Source organism: Gymnodraco acuticeps, unplaced genomic scaffold, assembly GCF_902827175.1.
Source record: "Gymnodraco acuticeps unplaced genomic scaffold, fGymAcu1.1, whole genome shotgun sequence".
Taxonomy (NCBI): Eukaryota; Metazoa; Chordata; class Actinopteri; order Perciformes; family Bathydraconidae; genus Gymnodraco; species Gymnodraco acuticeps.
Genome location: NW_022991642.1, coordinates 750779 through 767386, shown reverse-complemented (window position 1 = coordinate 767386; position 16608 = coordinate 750779). Strand labels below are relative to the sequence as shown.

The window sequence follows — 16608 nt, the reverse complement described above, 5'->3', positions numbered from 1 at the left end:
CAGATTTTGTATGTGCTCACGGACTCCTGGCGCACGTTAAAAATAAAAGCTTGGTTGATGCCTTGACGTTTTCCTCCCTTGTGTGTACACTTGGCAAGGCGGCATACGACAGGCTGTCGGGCTCGGACAGTTTTCTTAGGCTGAATTTCCAGACCTGACGCAGCCCACTTTCTCTGCGCTCACCACCAAGCATGGGGTGGAGCACCACGTCACCACCGAAGGTCCCCCAGTCTACACCAGGGCCCGGCGGTTGAACCCTTCTAAGCTTGCAGTAGCGAGGGCGGAGTTTTCGACCATGGAACGCCTGGGTATCATCCGCCGGTCTGACAGTCCTTGGGCCTCTCCTCTGCACATAGTTCCCAAGCCGTAAGGCCGTTGGCGCCCGTGTGGGGATTACCGCCGTCTCAACAACGCCACGACACCTGACCGCTACCCGGTGCCACACATTCAGGACTTTTCTGACCGGTACGCTGGTGTTTTCTAAAGTGGACCTAGTGCGTGGATACCACCAGGTGCCCATGCATCCCCTGGACGTTCCCAAGACAGCAGTGATAACGCCGTTTGGGTTGTTCGAGTTCCTGCAGATGCCTTTTGGGCTCAAGAATGCCGCTCAAACGTTCCAGCGCTTGATGGATTCGGTGCTGCGGGACTTGCCGTTTGTGTTCGTCTACCTGGACGACATTCTCGTCGCCAGCGCTTCGGTGGAAGAGCACCTGTCCCACCGCCGAGCCCTTTTCACGAGGCTCAGCCAAGACAGGTTGATAATCAATCCTGCAAAGTGCCTGTTCGGGGTGTTTGACATTGTTTTCCTCGGACACCGCGTCGCCAAAGGCGGGGCAGCACCCCTGCCGGCGAAGGTTGAGGCTGTTGCGGCGTTTCCTCGCACGCACACAGCCCGGTCGCTCCGTGAGTTCCTGGGGATGGTGACTTTCTACCACCGTTTCATCGCCCGGGCCGCCCACATTATGCGGCCGCTGTATGAGGCCGCTGTATGAGGCGTTGAAGGGTAAGGCCCCCATCCAAGAGATCGACTGGACGGCGGATGCTGAGGTGGCTTTTAAGGAGGTCAAGACCGCGCAGGCTCAGGTGGCCCTGTTGGCGCACCCATCATCCACGGCTCCCATCTCCATTACCACAGACGCATCGGACTACGCCGTTGGTGCAGTGCATGAGCAGTGTGTGGAGGGCGCTTGGCAGCCACTCGCCTTTTTCAGCCGTCAGCTGACGCCCAGGGAACGCAGGTACAGCGCTTTTCACCGAGTGCTCCTTGGACTCTGGCTGCGATTGGAAGACGTGGTTTTCGGTGACGCGGACGATACTCTCCTTTGCGACGTCTCCACGGGCCTTCCGCGGCCAGTCGTTCCCGCCTGTTGGAGGTGCTCCGTTTTTGAGGACGACCTGTCTCACCCCGGCGGTAAGCCTTTGGTGCGCTTGGTGGCCGCGAAGTTTGTCTGGCGGGGCTGAAAAAGGATGTGAGGACTTGGGCTGGTGCGTGGCTTGTCAGCGCGCTAAGGTGCACCGCCACACGAAGGCCCCTTTGGAGCGTTTCCTGGTGCCAGAGAGGAGGTTTGACCACGTCAACATCGACGTGGTGGGTCCATTGCCCTCCTCTCAGGGCTTTTCCTATCTCCTTACCATGGTGGACAGGACGACCCGTTGGCCGGAGGCGGTCCCTCTTGTATCAACATCGGCAGCTGACATAGCCCAGGCTTTCATTGCGACGTGGGTGTGTCGTTTTGGGCCCCCGTCTGACATTTCCTCAGACCGGGTATTCGCAGTTCACGTCCGAGCTTTGGAACGCCGTGGCGAGTGGTTTGCGGGTTAAGCTTCACAGGACAACCACTTATCACCCTCAGTCTAACGGCCTCTGTGAACGTTTCCATCGCTCCATGAAGGCAGCACTCAGAGCCGGCCTGAAAGACGGCAATTGGGTCGACAAACTGCCTTGGGTAATACTGGGTCTGCGGACCGCGCCTAAGGAGGATCTGCAGTGTTCCATGGCTGAGATGGTCTACGGTCAGCAAGCTAAGGGTTCCAGGGGGATTTCCTCCCTAACACGCCGGTCCCTGGTCGGCGTCGGCCCAGTGGGTTTGCCTGCAGGACACCGCTGAGGCTTTGCACCGATTCCCACTGCTCAACACGGTACTCAGGTGTCCCGGGTTCCCGCGGATCTTCGCTCGGCGGGGCACGTCTTCATCCGGCACGACGCGCACAGGGGTCCCCTACGGCCCTCCTTACAATGGACCTTTCCGGATTTTGGAACACGGGGACAAAAACCTGGTGGTCGACCTGGTTGGTAAGGCTGAGTGCGTTTCGGTGGACCAGGTGAAGGCTGCCCACTTGGATTTGGACCAGCCGGTGGGGCTGGCACGGCCTCCGCGACGGGGCCGCCCCGCGGCCTTAATGCCTGTCACTGAATGGCAACCCATTGTTCAGGTTCCGCCTATTCCGGAGACCGTCCCTATGGGGGTTGCTTTCCCGGCTTCCATGCTCAGGAGTCGTGGTGGCCGGCCTGTCGTTCCTCCTCACCACACAGACTTTTTTTATGGGTGAATTCTGGGGGGCCTTTTGTGGGGGCACATTATGGGACATAATTCACTGTGGTATTATTGTGTGTTGCAACACGGACCAGTGAGTGAAGGTACCGTGTGTAGGTTGTCATACTAGCTTGACATGTAGTAGCAAGCAGATGTACTTACCTTGTCTTCATGCTAATGGGAAAATAAAGTGTGGAGTTCCATACTGAACACACCGCCTCTGACTCCCTTTCATCGGCTCTACAGTTGATACAAAAAAGCCTAATAACTTACTTACATAACAAGCTTGAAATAGACCCTTCATATTTCATGTTATTATAATCACTCTGAGACTTCTGTTTTTAAGGAATGAGCTGCCAACAAGATAAATGAAACCCTATAGAGAGCTGTGATGTATAGTAGGCGGGTTTTTTCTTAAAGCATATTAATGTATCGAGACTAATTTACCTACATGTTGCTAACTTATAAGTTAACTGATGAGCTGATATACCTCACCTCTATGAGTGGCCCTTTGTATATGGCCCTCGGTGAAAAAAGTTTGGACACCCCTGCTTTAAACTCATTGGTAACACGTCAAAGTCTTTGGTAACACTTTTTATTATTGCTGGGCAACGATTAAACATTTTAATCATGATTAATCAAATGATTTTCTGCGATTAATTGCATTGTTATGCACGCAATTCAATAATGAATTCAGAAGTAGTGTATTGCTTACTTTTATTTTAAAGGTGACCTATCATGCAAAATGCACTTTTGTACGTCTTTTATACATGAATATGTGTCCCTGGTGTGTCAGGGAACTCACCAAGTCTCAGAAATTACAACCTTCTCTCTTTTCCTCCATACCCAAATCTCTAAAAACGGGGCTGCAACGGATCTGATACAGACTGATACAGATTTGAAAATTCTCTGACGTCAGGAACGAGGAGCTCCGCCTATATAGCCAACTCTCCACCTATCATGGGAATATGTGGTTGGGGCCACGGCCGGCCATTGTCGCTCGAAAGCACTGGAGACGCTGTAGTAGATATGCCAGGCCTGTAACTGGCGCTGTAGCCACAAAAGCAGCGAAGAAGACTTCAGGGCATTAACATTTTTATTTAGTTTGTTATTAGGGATGGGTATCGTTAAGGTTTTAACGGTAATACTACTTTTATCGATACCGCTTATCGACCTGGTCCGTTAACGATACTCTTATCGGTTCTTTTGAGAAAAAAAAGGTAATGAACTAAACAAATTGTAAATAATGTGAACTTACAGAACTGTACAAATAAAAAAAATAAAAAAAGTATTTACTGCAAAGAGTAACACAGGTGGGGCATACAGGTATGCTGCAAAAGGCCTAACGTTTCTTCTGGAGGAAGATTAAGGTATACACTCCGTGTGTTGCTGCTAGCATACATAATATACCTGACGTGGAAACGTTACTCGTGGATGGGGCTATAGAGCTACCAGAAAGACAGTCAAACGGTGCATTTCTCCGTCTGAATGTGGTGCACTTTTACAAGATGTTTAGATAAATTGCTCGTGTTACCGTCCTTAAATGCTAAACTCTTATTGCTCTTTTGGCAACGAGCATTGTCCACCTCAACACGGGTAAAGTTTAACCACACCTTGGAGCGCTTAGTTCTCTCTGCCATCTCCACCGTGTGTGTGTGTGTTGCATGAATGTAGCAGCCTCGTGTGTGTAAACCGCCCCCACCCCCTCACACACAGATGTGGAAGAGAGAGATCTCCCCACCCCCAGGGGCTCCCGGGCTTAACGGGTGGAATACCAACCAACTATGTACTATATGTGCAATATATATTTATGCCATTAATAACTGTGCAATATATACCTGGCTGCTAAACTCTAAAAACTGTTACAGGATGTGTATTTTGTAAATTGTCTTAACTTTTTATTATTTTTTTAATTATATTTTGTATTATATCATAACTTTTTGTTTTTACTTTAATACTTTTGACAAATAATCAAGAAACATCATAAATAAAACACTGACGGTGAAAATGTTATTGCAGTATCATTACTTTTACATAAGAAGGTGCTGTACATTTTTCTGTAAATACTTGCATACTTTTACTTAAATAAGGTTTGAATGCAGGATTTTTATTAGTAATAGAGTATTACCATTCTATAGGCGTAGTGTATCTGTTAACGATGCCAAATACAATTAATTGTTTACATTGCAGCTAGTGCTAAACCAGAAGAAAACCATCTTTTTCATTTTTAACTGGAAGTGGAAAGGGGTTGGGCTACATGAGGGGAATTGAGACAACAAAAATATACAATAGGTGGGACTAAGAAAGATGATATGAAAGTGTAAAAACAAAGGCATTAATTAGGGCTGCAAAATGTCTCCCATTGTAATGGTGATTAGTTTTTCTGACTGCGTTTCCCGTTTCCTGCAGATGTCCAGCTGCTGGAGGTGGTTAAAGAAGAGGTTCTCCCTGACCAGCAGGATTGGAGCACCAGTCTGGACCAGGAGGACCCAGAGCCCCTCCCACACATTAAGCAGGAACAGGAGGAACTCAGGATCAGTCAGGAGGGAGAGCAGCTTCAGGAGCTGGAGGAGGCTGATATCACCAAGTCCACTTTTACTCCTGACCCTGTGAAGAGTGAAGATGATAAAGAGAAACCTCAGTCCTCACGGCCTCATCAAAGACAAACTGAACACATGGAAACAGAAGCTGATGGAGATGACTGTCGAGGACCAGAACCAGCCAGGAACTCAGATCCAGAGAGCAGTTTACAACCAAAGACTGAGGACGACACTGGAGACTCTTCTGAACCTGACACTGGAGACTCTTATGAACCTGACACTGGAGACTCTTCTGAACCTGACACTGAAGACAGTGCTGATTGGAAAAAGACCAGAGAACCTGCGTCAGGCACAAACTCACTGAAAAATAGACATGAATCTGTCAGTGATTCAAGCCATAGTGCTGAAAATAAACCATTCAGCTGCTCAGTCTATAAGAAAGCTTTTTCACAGTGTAGGAATGTAAAGGCACACATGAGAATCCACACAGGAGAGAAACAATTTAGCTGCTCAGTTTGTGAGAAAGCTTTTTTGCGGAGAGAACATTTAAAGGCACACATGAGAATCCACACAGGAGAGAAACCACACAGCTGCTCAGTCTGTAAGAAAGCTTTTTCACAGAATACAGTTTTAAAGAGACACATGAGAATCCACACAGGAGAGAAACCACACAGCTGCTCAGTCTGTAAGAAAGCTTTTTCACAGAATACAGATTTAAAGAGACACATGGAAATCCACACAGGAGAGAAACCACACAGCTGCTCAGTCTGTAAGAAAGCTTTTTCAGAAAATATAGACTTAAAGAGACACATGAGTATCCACACAGGAGAAAAACCCTTTAGCTGCTCAGTTTGTACCAAATATTTTGCATTGTGTGGACATTTAAAAAAACACATGCGAATCCACACAGGAGAGAAACCACACAGCTGCTCAGTCTGTAAGAAAGCTTTTTCACAGCGTGGAAATTTAAAGGCACACATGAGAGTCCACACAGGAGAGAAAATATACAGCTGCAATGTTTGTGACAAAAGATTTAAATGGTGTAGTGATTTAAAAAGACACAAGTGTGTTGGTTGTCAGTCCTCACAGCTTAATGAAATTCAAACTGAGGATAATGGAGAGGCAGAGCCTCCAATCAGCAGCTCAGCTGATGGAGGACAATAAATAAGTCTTATGACAGTTCACACATGAGAAAAATCTGTCTGACTGGATTAACATTGTTGCACAATATTCCTATGAGACTTAAATGAACTCCATCTTTATCAATATAAGTGGACAATATGTTTAATGTTTTTGTCATACTGATTTTCTGATGTATACGTTAACCACTGACTGTTGATGAACCATTTTATTTTGGATAGAGGGCTCCAAGTTTCTATATAGAGATATAGGATGATTTGATGTTTTATTTTTTATTTCTAAATGTTTTGTATCATTGCTATCCTGTTAATGAGCCCTGTTTAACATAAATGTACCTGTTATCTGATTGTTTTTGCTTCTGTAACTGTAAGGGAATACATTTGCCTATTTTGTATCCTGATGACCTAATGCCGTTACATGTAATACGTTACTCCCTAAGCCTGATTTCACCCACCTGCAACCGATTCGCTAATAATCACAAATGTTCATTTCTTTGACCCCTTGACTCGACTATTTCTTGTTTAATAATCGTTACATCTCCTCAGGACCAAGTTCCCGTGTCCTGCCTTTCACCTGCTGATCACCCACTGCTCATTTAAGGTGGACTGACCTTTACAATGGACCATCCAATTCAACTGTTATCCACATTGTAATGATTCAAAACAGCAATGTGTAAGATATGGCTAGTAATTGACTAATTCAACAGAATGTAAAGAGGTTACAGTGTTGAGGCCATGTCCATTATGTTTATGTTTTGTTTGATTAAATCTACTGAAATCAGCATTCAATGACTAAATTATTCTTAATTACTTTCATTACATCATGGGTTTGCATTGCAATATTAGAACTCATAAAGCCCAACTTTATTTCTTCTAGGTTGTGGGTGTTCATTGTTTAGAAGTCAGCTGTGTTTCATCCAAGCTTCTTCTTTGTGCTCCGATGATGCTGAAAGTATAGTTGTATGCGTTACCTGCTACAGAAACACAAGTATAATTCACTGGACAGAGACAAGAGATAGTGGATGGATCCAGAAGAGAACCAGAAGATAGTCCGTATAGAGCCTTCAGGTTCTGAAAATTATCAGGGATAGAGCTAGAAAAAAACTCCAAAAACCTAAATAGAGCTAGAAGATAGCCAGTACAAAGCCAAGAAAGACCCAGTAGAAAGACAGGAAGGAGCCAAAAGAGTTTGTATTTTAAAAAATGTAATATTCCAGCTATTTTCTTAAGATATTAGAACTTCCTATCAGAACATGTATCATTTTATTCCAATTAAAAAACGTTACTTTTTGCTGCCAATTATTGAGATTGTTTCTAAGCTTTATCTTAAATATTTAGACTTTTTTTTTTACATATAGATGACATAGAATGAACAGCACGATCCACTCTGCTGGATTCTGCACTAATCTGCTCAAAATGCATGTAAACATCTCACTTTATCCATACTCCTGCAGTTGTATTGTTCTGGATTCATAGTGAGGTGTATTAGATATTCTGCACAAAATCAGATTTACTCACGACTGTTTCCACTCGGACTTTAATACAGCTACACCATTGTTTGATTTCCATGGTAGCCCGTCTCTTTAGCAGCGCGCGCAACTCAAAGTTTGAGAGGGTGAGGAAGAAAACTGAACAAGAATCGACATCTCCACCCTCTGCTCACTCCTTTCCTGTAAAATACAGGTCCAGCCCACACATATGCTCCATGGTGCTACAGGCATTGCCCTTACAACTACAATAAGCATGTAATTGTTAAACTACAGCTCCGGCGATCCACTAGCACCGGAGTCTCCACCTCCAACTACTGTAGCGTCACCTTGGATACGAGTACAAACAACTCACACACACACAGGCCAGGGCGCTGACAGGGCGCCCTTTGAGCATCTGATCTGACGACGCTTATTGGCTAAAATTATGTTTCGGCGGCATAGTATACAGATAGCAACAGTCAGCTTGTTGGCTGCTGCTGCTCTGGCTGAGGGCTCCTTTCTTACCGCCCGGACGAGAGAGGGTAATGATACACGCTGCGGCCAGGCAGCAAACATGTGACTTATGAGTAACTTTAGACATCGTAAAACAATTTTAAACGAGATGTTATTGTAGATTATACATTTTACTGATACCAACTATATAATATTTACCTTGTTCATTAAAAATAAAAAATAAAAATATTTTTTATTTTTTTTAATATATTTTTTTATTTATTTTTTATTTTTAATGACAATCAAACATGTGGGAAGAAGGGGGGTGGCGTCCCTAGCGCCCCTATGGGCCGGCCACCACTGCATATCAGGATAAAGGTAAATCCTGTGACAATTCTCAAATAAAACCTCTTTACTGTCAAAATGAGCCAAGAGGGGAGTCGGCCTAAAGCGCCATGCCACTCAAAGCGATGCAGAGAGTGGGCTCGGTAAAAGACAGCCTAAACTCACTGTTAAAGCATTGGAATTAAAAATAGCATCAATTCAACATGAAAGGAATTCAAGGATAAAGAAACTGCATCAATTAACAAAGGATGTTGAACAATTGATACTTTCAAGCCAAAATGTGTCTGAGGTGGAATCCATGTGTGAAATGTTTGTGAAAACAATGATGGAATTAAATGAGTTGCATGAGGCACTGAAACCAATAATACCAGAGGATGAAGTTATAAAACAAAATGAATGGTTTGAAACATGAATGCACAGCAATCGAGAAATTATGAATAAAATGGAAAGGTGGTTGCAAACTACAAAGGAGCAATTTACACATGCAATTGATGATGATGTGGTAAATGTCAATGCTGAAACCAAAACTAATGTGGTAATTGATGATATCTGTCCAAATGACAGCGTTTCTAATATAACCGGAAGAACATGCACATCAGCTGGCCGCTCCAGTCAGAGGTCCAAAATGCCATCCAACTCGTCTGCATGTATCAAGGCGGAGGCTGAAGCGGCTGCTCTCAGTGCTATGGCGGCTATCCTCAAAGAAAAACCAACAAGTCCTCCAACTCATACGACCAAATGGGTCGATTGTTTAAGCCCTTATTACGACCAAATATGTTGTTTCTTCAAGCGCTTAATACGACCTATAATTACGTTTTAAAGTTCTCGGCCTCTAGTGCTCCCGTTGAATGCAAACGTTACAGATGGTCGTTTATTCACAAATAACCCTCTCTGTAAAATCCTAAATTGTAGGATAGTTTGGCCATTAAAACGCTTTATGATTAGATTTCTAGCGAGAAGTATATATTGTACTTTTAGAATCCACGTCCAGTCGTTATGTAGGATCTATAGTTTGATAGATATTACGAAGATGATTTGAGGTTTCGTCAGGAGAACGTGTATATGCGGCAAGCTTCCATGTAAAGTTACGGGTTGAAAACAGTATTTCCGGTCTCGACGTTTTCATAATAAAACCAATGATCAAATGATTTAACAGTGATATCTGCAGTACTCATCCACTAAAAAACATCAGTTTATCCTAGTTAATTATACGACATTAATTGGTTTAAATTGTGTACAATGCTTTTGTGTTTTTCCCATAGGGTTTTCTCTTTCGATTCTGAGAGACACATTTCTTTTTTCAGAGGTTTTGATAGGCTAAAATCACGCCGCAATGCACGTCGGGATATGGTGTTTATGTGATATGAAATCGGAAAACATTTTTAAAAAAAAAATAATACTTTATTCCGAGTGTTCTTGCTTTTCTCTTTGAAAGTCGTCACATAACGGCATTGTAATACACGGTTCGGCTGCATTAAATATTACATATCTGCCGTAGATATGTATTTATAGAGCCCTGATCAGAAGACCTTTTGACAAACTGGAAGAGATGCCGCCAAAACTGAATACGTGACGTGGACCATAAAATATCAACAATTAAACAACATCTTCCATTTATTTTCACACAATACGTCTCCTTGCAGTATCAACACTAATTCGGCTGACTTTTATATTTTATCCAATAAGTAGATAGTCTGTATTTACACCATAACGGTGCACAGCTGATAGAAAGGGATTTTTTTTGTAGTTTTTAAAGATATTACTGATTTTCTGAACTACCTTTCCAACTCCTCATGACTGTTACAGGTCTATAAAAGTTTATGGTACAATGCATAAGCTTCACATTGAGAGACTGAAACTGTATTTTCCTTTACCGTTCTGTTTTAATTTCACAATAAAGTGAATAGTCATATTATGTTTGATATTATTATGTTTTATTAACTTGACCACTGGTCTAAACCGTACCTCCTAGTGGTTAAAGCACGTTATTGAATTTAGTTGTTGAATACGTTTAATTTTTATGAAAACATTTAAATATTAAGAGTAGCCTACATACAAAATTGGGGTCAATGAAGAAATATAGAATAGAAAATATCAAGAAGATACTGTAGTGATCTCTACAATAAAACAGTTTAGTGCAGGACGTCCAAAGATATTAACAGGTGGATGTGCAAAACAGACAAACTGATAAGGCTGAATTTTACTCAGGTGTAACGAAAGTCTGATTTAAGGGTTGTTTATATTTCACATCATTAATCAGAATCTGCAAAGTAACAAAAATAAATGTAGTAGAGTAAAAATACCAGGTTGACCTCTGAATTGTAGTGGAGTAGAACAAAGTAGTACATGCTGCTGTAACAAAAACATTTCCCAAATTGGGATCAATAAACTATCTTATCTTAAGATGATCGATGGCTAAGGCCATATTTGCTAAATGTGCATCTAAACCTTGACAAGTGCATGTTTCAGGCTTATCAATTAACAACAGGAGGGGTCACAGACATAAGACCAGCTGTTAAATAAAGCTCTTCTGACCTTAGCTGTCATGTGGGTATATAAATGCTGCCCATTATGGGCACAAGCAATTTTCACCCATGTATTAATTATATGTTTTAAATTTGATAACACCAATGTGTTTCGTATCCCCTAAACCTCCAGGGATGTATACAGTTTAATACTGGCAACTTCTAATTGTGGGAAATACGAAAACGTCTTATAAAACTACAATTCCCAGTAGAGACGTGCCATAGAACATATTGCGAAACACACAATAGCCAGCATGTGTAATTATGTGGGGGAGGGCTGGGCTGGACACGTCCAAGTCCAGTTTTGGATAGTCTGGCGTGGTTCCATTCCATTTCAAAGAGCTGTTTGACATTCGGCGTAACCTTGTCGCACTGCCACTCCAACATCCAATCACAGAGCTTGAGGGCTAATCCTGGGGTTTGTAAAGCAAGGCGGATGTTGTAGTCCCAAACGATAGCTGGGGATTCTGAGTAGTGTAGTGTCTTCGGAAACTCTGTAGTGTCTAAACTCCGAAAAAAATATTTGTTTCTCCGAATCGAAGGTTAAAAACACAAAAGCATTGTACACAATTTAAACCAATCAATATTGTGTAATTAACAAGGATAAACTGATGTTTTTAAGTGGATGAGTAATGGAGATCATTTGACAGTGTGGGGAATACTTCCGGTTTTATTATGAAAACTTCGAGACCGGCAATACTGTTTTCACCCATGCTAACTTTACATGGAAGCTGCCCCATATACAGTACACGTTCTCCTGGCGAGACCTCAAATTATCTTCGTATATCTATCAAACTGTAGATCCTACACATCCACTGGACGTAGATTATAAAAATACAATATACACTTCTCGCTAGAAATCTAATAAAAAAGCATTTTAATGGCCAAACTATTCCACAATTTAGGATTTTCCAGAGGGTAATTTGTGAATAAACGACCCTCCGGAGCATTTGCAATCGACAGGAGCATGTTGTTTCTTACACGACCACTAGAGGTGCTACACTTTAAAACGTGACTCTGGGTCGTATTTAGCTGCTGAACAATCGACCTATATGGTCGTTTTTTGTAGGAGGACAGGCTGAGAAAAACATGCACTGGAGTGTGAAGAGCATAGCCTGTGAGCATGGATACGGCACAGTTTCATACCTGCGGTTGCAGAATGAACGGAAGGACATTCATCTAGCTTTCCTGCTTGGAAAAGTTGCTCCAGTAAAGACAGTGACAATCCCGAGAATGGAATTAACAGCTGCTGTGCTTGCAGTGCGAGTTGACAAGATGCTGAGAGCTGAGCTGCAGCTAGAGTTGAAAGGTTCAACCTTCTGCACGGATAGCACAGCTTTACTGAAGAACATTAGGAATGAAACAAAGCGTTTTCACACCTTCGTGGCCAATAGGATTTCTGCTATAAGAGATGCCACAGATATCTCACAATGGAGGTACGTTGGTACAAAGCAAAATCCAGCAGATGAGGCATCTCGTGGCATGAAAGCTGAGCATCTTCTTACTGGCAGCAGATGGATCCAGGAGTACTTACCACTGTTCAGTGTTGTGCTAGTTACTGAAAACCAGTAACTAGTTACCATTACTAGTTACTTCATTTCAAAAGTAACTCAGTTACTTTACTAGTTACTTACACAAAAAAGTAATGCGTTACTGTGAAAAGTAACATTTTAGTTACTTACAAAAAGGGCAATAACAGTACTGAAATGAAGGCTATAAGGATAGCCTTCATTTCAGTACTGTTATTGCATTGGAGAATAATACAATCTGTTGATCAACTTGACATGCATTATATGCAATCTGGATTGCATCGATATTAGCTGGCTTTCCATTTGTGTATATTCTTTCTCCAGGTAGTTGGAAAAAGTTTTCCGTCCCATATGCCGTGTGCAGCCCGGACATGCTATCATGCTAACTAGCTCCCTGAAAGCGGGTGACTCCACTGTAGCAATAGCCTGCATGTGTTCTACAACATACCGTGCAATGGCTTTATCGACTTTTCCCTGGCTAGCATTCCCTTGGTTAAAATCCAGCCGCTGTTGCTTAGGTGGAGGTGGAGTGGCGTCGGCTGAGTCTCTGTGGTCTTAGCTACTAGCTTCGTCCCAGCATGTTGTTTTTGCAGATGTTTTAAGAGATTTGAATGACTGGTTTGGGCAGTAGATAGGATCTTTGACCCGCCAAGACACAACTTACATTTAACTAAAACGTTCTTTTCTTTGTGCTCGACAAAAGTGAAATAGTGAGAATATCTCAAGGTGGAGAAACTAGACTTGAGCTCCGCCGCCGCCACTTTGTAACGCGTTGGTCCCAACACTGCCACTGTTACAGGAACGTCAACGGTGGACAAAGGAGAAGAGGAGTTTCGTCACAGGAGACATCGTCATCGTTGCAGACTCTACTGCCCCCCGTGAATCTTGGTTGCTAGGGAAAATACTACAGACCTTTCCTGACGCACATTGACTGGTGCGGTCTGTTTAAAGTCCAGACAAAATGCAGCATACTGGAATGACCAGTCACCAATATCTGTCTTCTCCAGGAAGCTGAATAAAGAACTGACATAGATCCCTATGGTCGGATTACTTTTTCCCTTTTTGGACACTTTTTGACTGACAGTATGAGACACTCTCGTGCTCTTTACTAATAATTGACTCCACTGGTGTTTTGGTGTAATTGTCACTTTATTATACAGTCACAATTAGGGGCCGGTGTGTTGAAGCCAATTTGCTTTGGGTTGTGCACAGGGTTTATCTATTTGTGTGAACGGGTCATCATCCAATCTGCGCACCTGGGAGCACGAGAGGTAATTCACCTATATGTGGCGGTTTTGGTGCAGTGGTTAGAGCGTTGGTCATCAGATCAAGGGGCGTTGGTGAACTCCAGTTCGAATCCCGTCTCGGCCGCCACTGCGTCAGGCCGTTGTGTCCTTGGACAAGACACTTTACCCGCATTTGCTCCTGTGGGTAATGTCCACAGTAATGACTCTTACATGTCTGATATGTGTAATGTGTAAAGCGCTTTGAGCACCTGTAAAAGCGCTCTAATACATTTTTTTTTTTTTAAATGTAATAATGGATCATATGTGGGCACAGGTGATCAGCTGGGATGAGAGGTTAGAGAGGAAGCCACACGTTTTTTAACCGTGTTGACCGTGAGTGTTTGTGTCTGAGCGTGTGCGTGTGCGTCATCGTTATGTTTTAAACAAGATTTTAGATAGGCCTACGTGAGTCGTAAAAGAACATTTTAACCTTGGAGAAAGAAATAAAGCATTACAAATTACATCATGGTGGACCTCATCCTTCATCACAACACGCGTTGGGAACTCTGCTAACCTCCATGAGTGGCCTTTTTTGATGAGCGATCGCCGCTACATAAGTGATTGACATATCTAATACAGGTCCTTTTTCACCCACTTATGGAAGAGTGTAGGGTCCAGTCACTCGTGCATCTGATGGCTAATAAAGAGCCTGCTAATATGCATGTTAATTAACAACCAGTTGATGTTTGCAGGTTATTTGTTCTACTTTTGTGTAGTTTTGCAGTGAAGTATAGCATTGAGTGAATGCACTGAGTCCCTGTGTTTACCTGCGCTCCCTGCAGCCACCAGCAGGAGGAGCAGCAGCTCAGGACTCATGGTGCCAGGTCAGAGACAGGACCGGGGGACACTCTGCATCAAAACAAGTCATTCACAATCAGATCAAGATACATCTCATCGTACATGTTATCACGTCTCTCTCTGAAAGCCTGAGTTCAAGTGTGCACTGCTAACATGTACAATCTTGCCAAGTATATTTATCTAATTTCCAGTCAGAATATGTCGTTAGGGTCTTCCGGTTGGGCATGACGGAGTAGAGACGTGCGTAGTCCTGCTCCCGCAAACTTTTGTGTTGTAACTTTTCTGAAGCCCGTAACTCTTCTTTAACTTTCATTCAAGTGAACATTAATATTATTCCGTTCACAACGCCACCGTAGTATGCCGTCCAAACCGGCAAAAAGCAACAAAAAAATAACAAAACGCCAGGACCGATAGCCCCGAGCTAGCTAGCAACAATCTCAGCATGGCGGGCATAGCTAGCCTCCTTGAAGACCACCGTAGAGCTCTCTCTGCAGACTTTAAGTCTGCCATCTCAACTCTTGAAGCAAAACTAGACCGAATCCAAGCGACTGTGTCGGACCATGACAATTGCTTCGCTCAAGTCCAATGCTAACTTGCAGGACGAACGCATGTTAGCCCTGGAGGCTACTTGTGCTACGCTAACGGACAGCAATGCTAAACTGCTGGCCAAAGTCACTGATCTCGAGTCCCGCAGCCGGCGCAACAATATAAGAATTGTCGGTTTGCCAGAATCCATTGAGGGCCGTCATCCCTCGACATTCTTCCTGAAGCTGCTGATGGAGGTCCTTGGTGAGGGCGTCCTTGATTCACCGCCGGAGTGCGACAGGGCCCACCGCTCACTCACCGACAAGCCCAAGCTGGGACAAAGGCCACGGCCGGTCATCATCCGCGTCCACAGGTACCAGCAGAAGGAGAAAATGATCCGCGAGGCCCGGGCCAGGAGAGGCAAGCTACAGTACCAAGGTACGCCCATCGCCATCTACAAGGACTACACACCCGAAGTGATGGAACAGCACTACAAATACCGAGAGCTGATGGCGGAGCTTTACAACAAGCCAGCCCTGCTGTTCCCTGTGAGGCTTTCCATCGTATCGAAGGAGGGAGGTAAGAAGAGATTCTCCTCGGTGGCAGAGGCTAAAGGCTATATAGCCAGGGGTGCACATCACTTTTTGAGTGAGTTACTCAGATGAGTACCAGGAGACAGCGTTTGGTACTCACCCCACACGAAGCGTGGTCCTCCTCAGTGTCTCCTTCACTGTCCTCTATTTACACTTCTTGCATGCTAGATGATGAAGATGATGAAGATGCACCTCCCTGTCTCTTTCTAAGCCTCCGATTTGCTTTCTCCAAAACTTGTTGCCAAAACTGTGAAGTCCTTGCATTTCCTGAAGCCAAGTTGAAGGATCAAATACTAAGAAATTATCACATGACTTGAAGTCATATCTGATTTCAGATGTGGGAAGTTACTACACTTATTCAAGTACTGTATTTAAGTACAATTTTGAGATAGTTGTACTTTAATTGACATTGATGCTACTTTGTTCTTCTACTCCACTACAGTTCAGAGGTAAATGGTGTACTTTTACTCCACTACATTTATTTAATACCTTTAGTTACTTTACAGATGTGGATTAATGATGTGAAACATAATCAAGTGTTAAATCAGACTTGATAAATATAAATAATATATATGATAAAACATATCATATATATTATTCTGAAATGGACCAATCTGCACAACTTTTACTTTTGGTACTATCTTTTGATAATACTTTTCTAATTTTACTTGGGTAACATTTTGAATGCAGGACTTTTACTGTAACAGAGTATTCCTACACAAGATCTGAGTACTTCTTCCACCTCTGTCTGATTCCAAACTCTTCCATTAACACCATGAGGAAGTTTGCAACTGTGTGTTTTAAATAAAACTGCAGCAGCTTGACCACAGAGCGTGAACGTTGTGATCAGCTGATTTTGCACAGTTCTC

The 16608-nt window shown here is 43.4% G+C and overlaps 1 protein-coding gene and 1 pseudogene across 1 annotated transcript; one reads left to right on the top strand and one right to left on the bottom strand.

Annotated features, from left to right (window-relative positions):
• LOC117534283 overlaps nucleotides 1-16608 on the bottom strand; it is an 865641-nt pseudogene that overhangs the window by 666667 nt on the left and 182366 nt on the right.
• On the top strand, nucleotides 979-6945 carry LOC117534322 (zinc finger protein 501-like). Its single transcript, XM_034198519.1, has 3 exons — nucleotides 979-1241; nucleotides 2151-2420; nucleotides 5464-6945. Exons 1-3 carry the CDS (start codon nucleotides 979-981, stop codon nucleotides 6239-6241), a joined length of 1311 nt encoding a protein of 436 aa, XP_034054410.1. The 3' UTR covers nucleotides 6242-6945.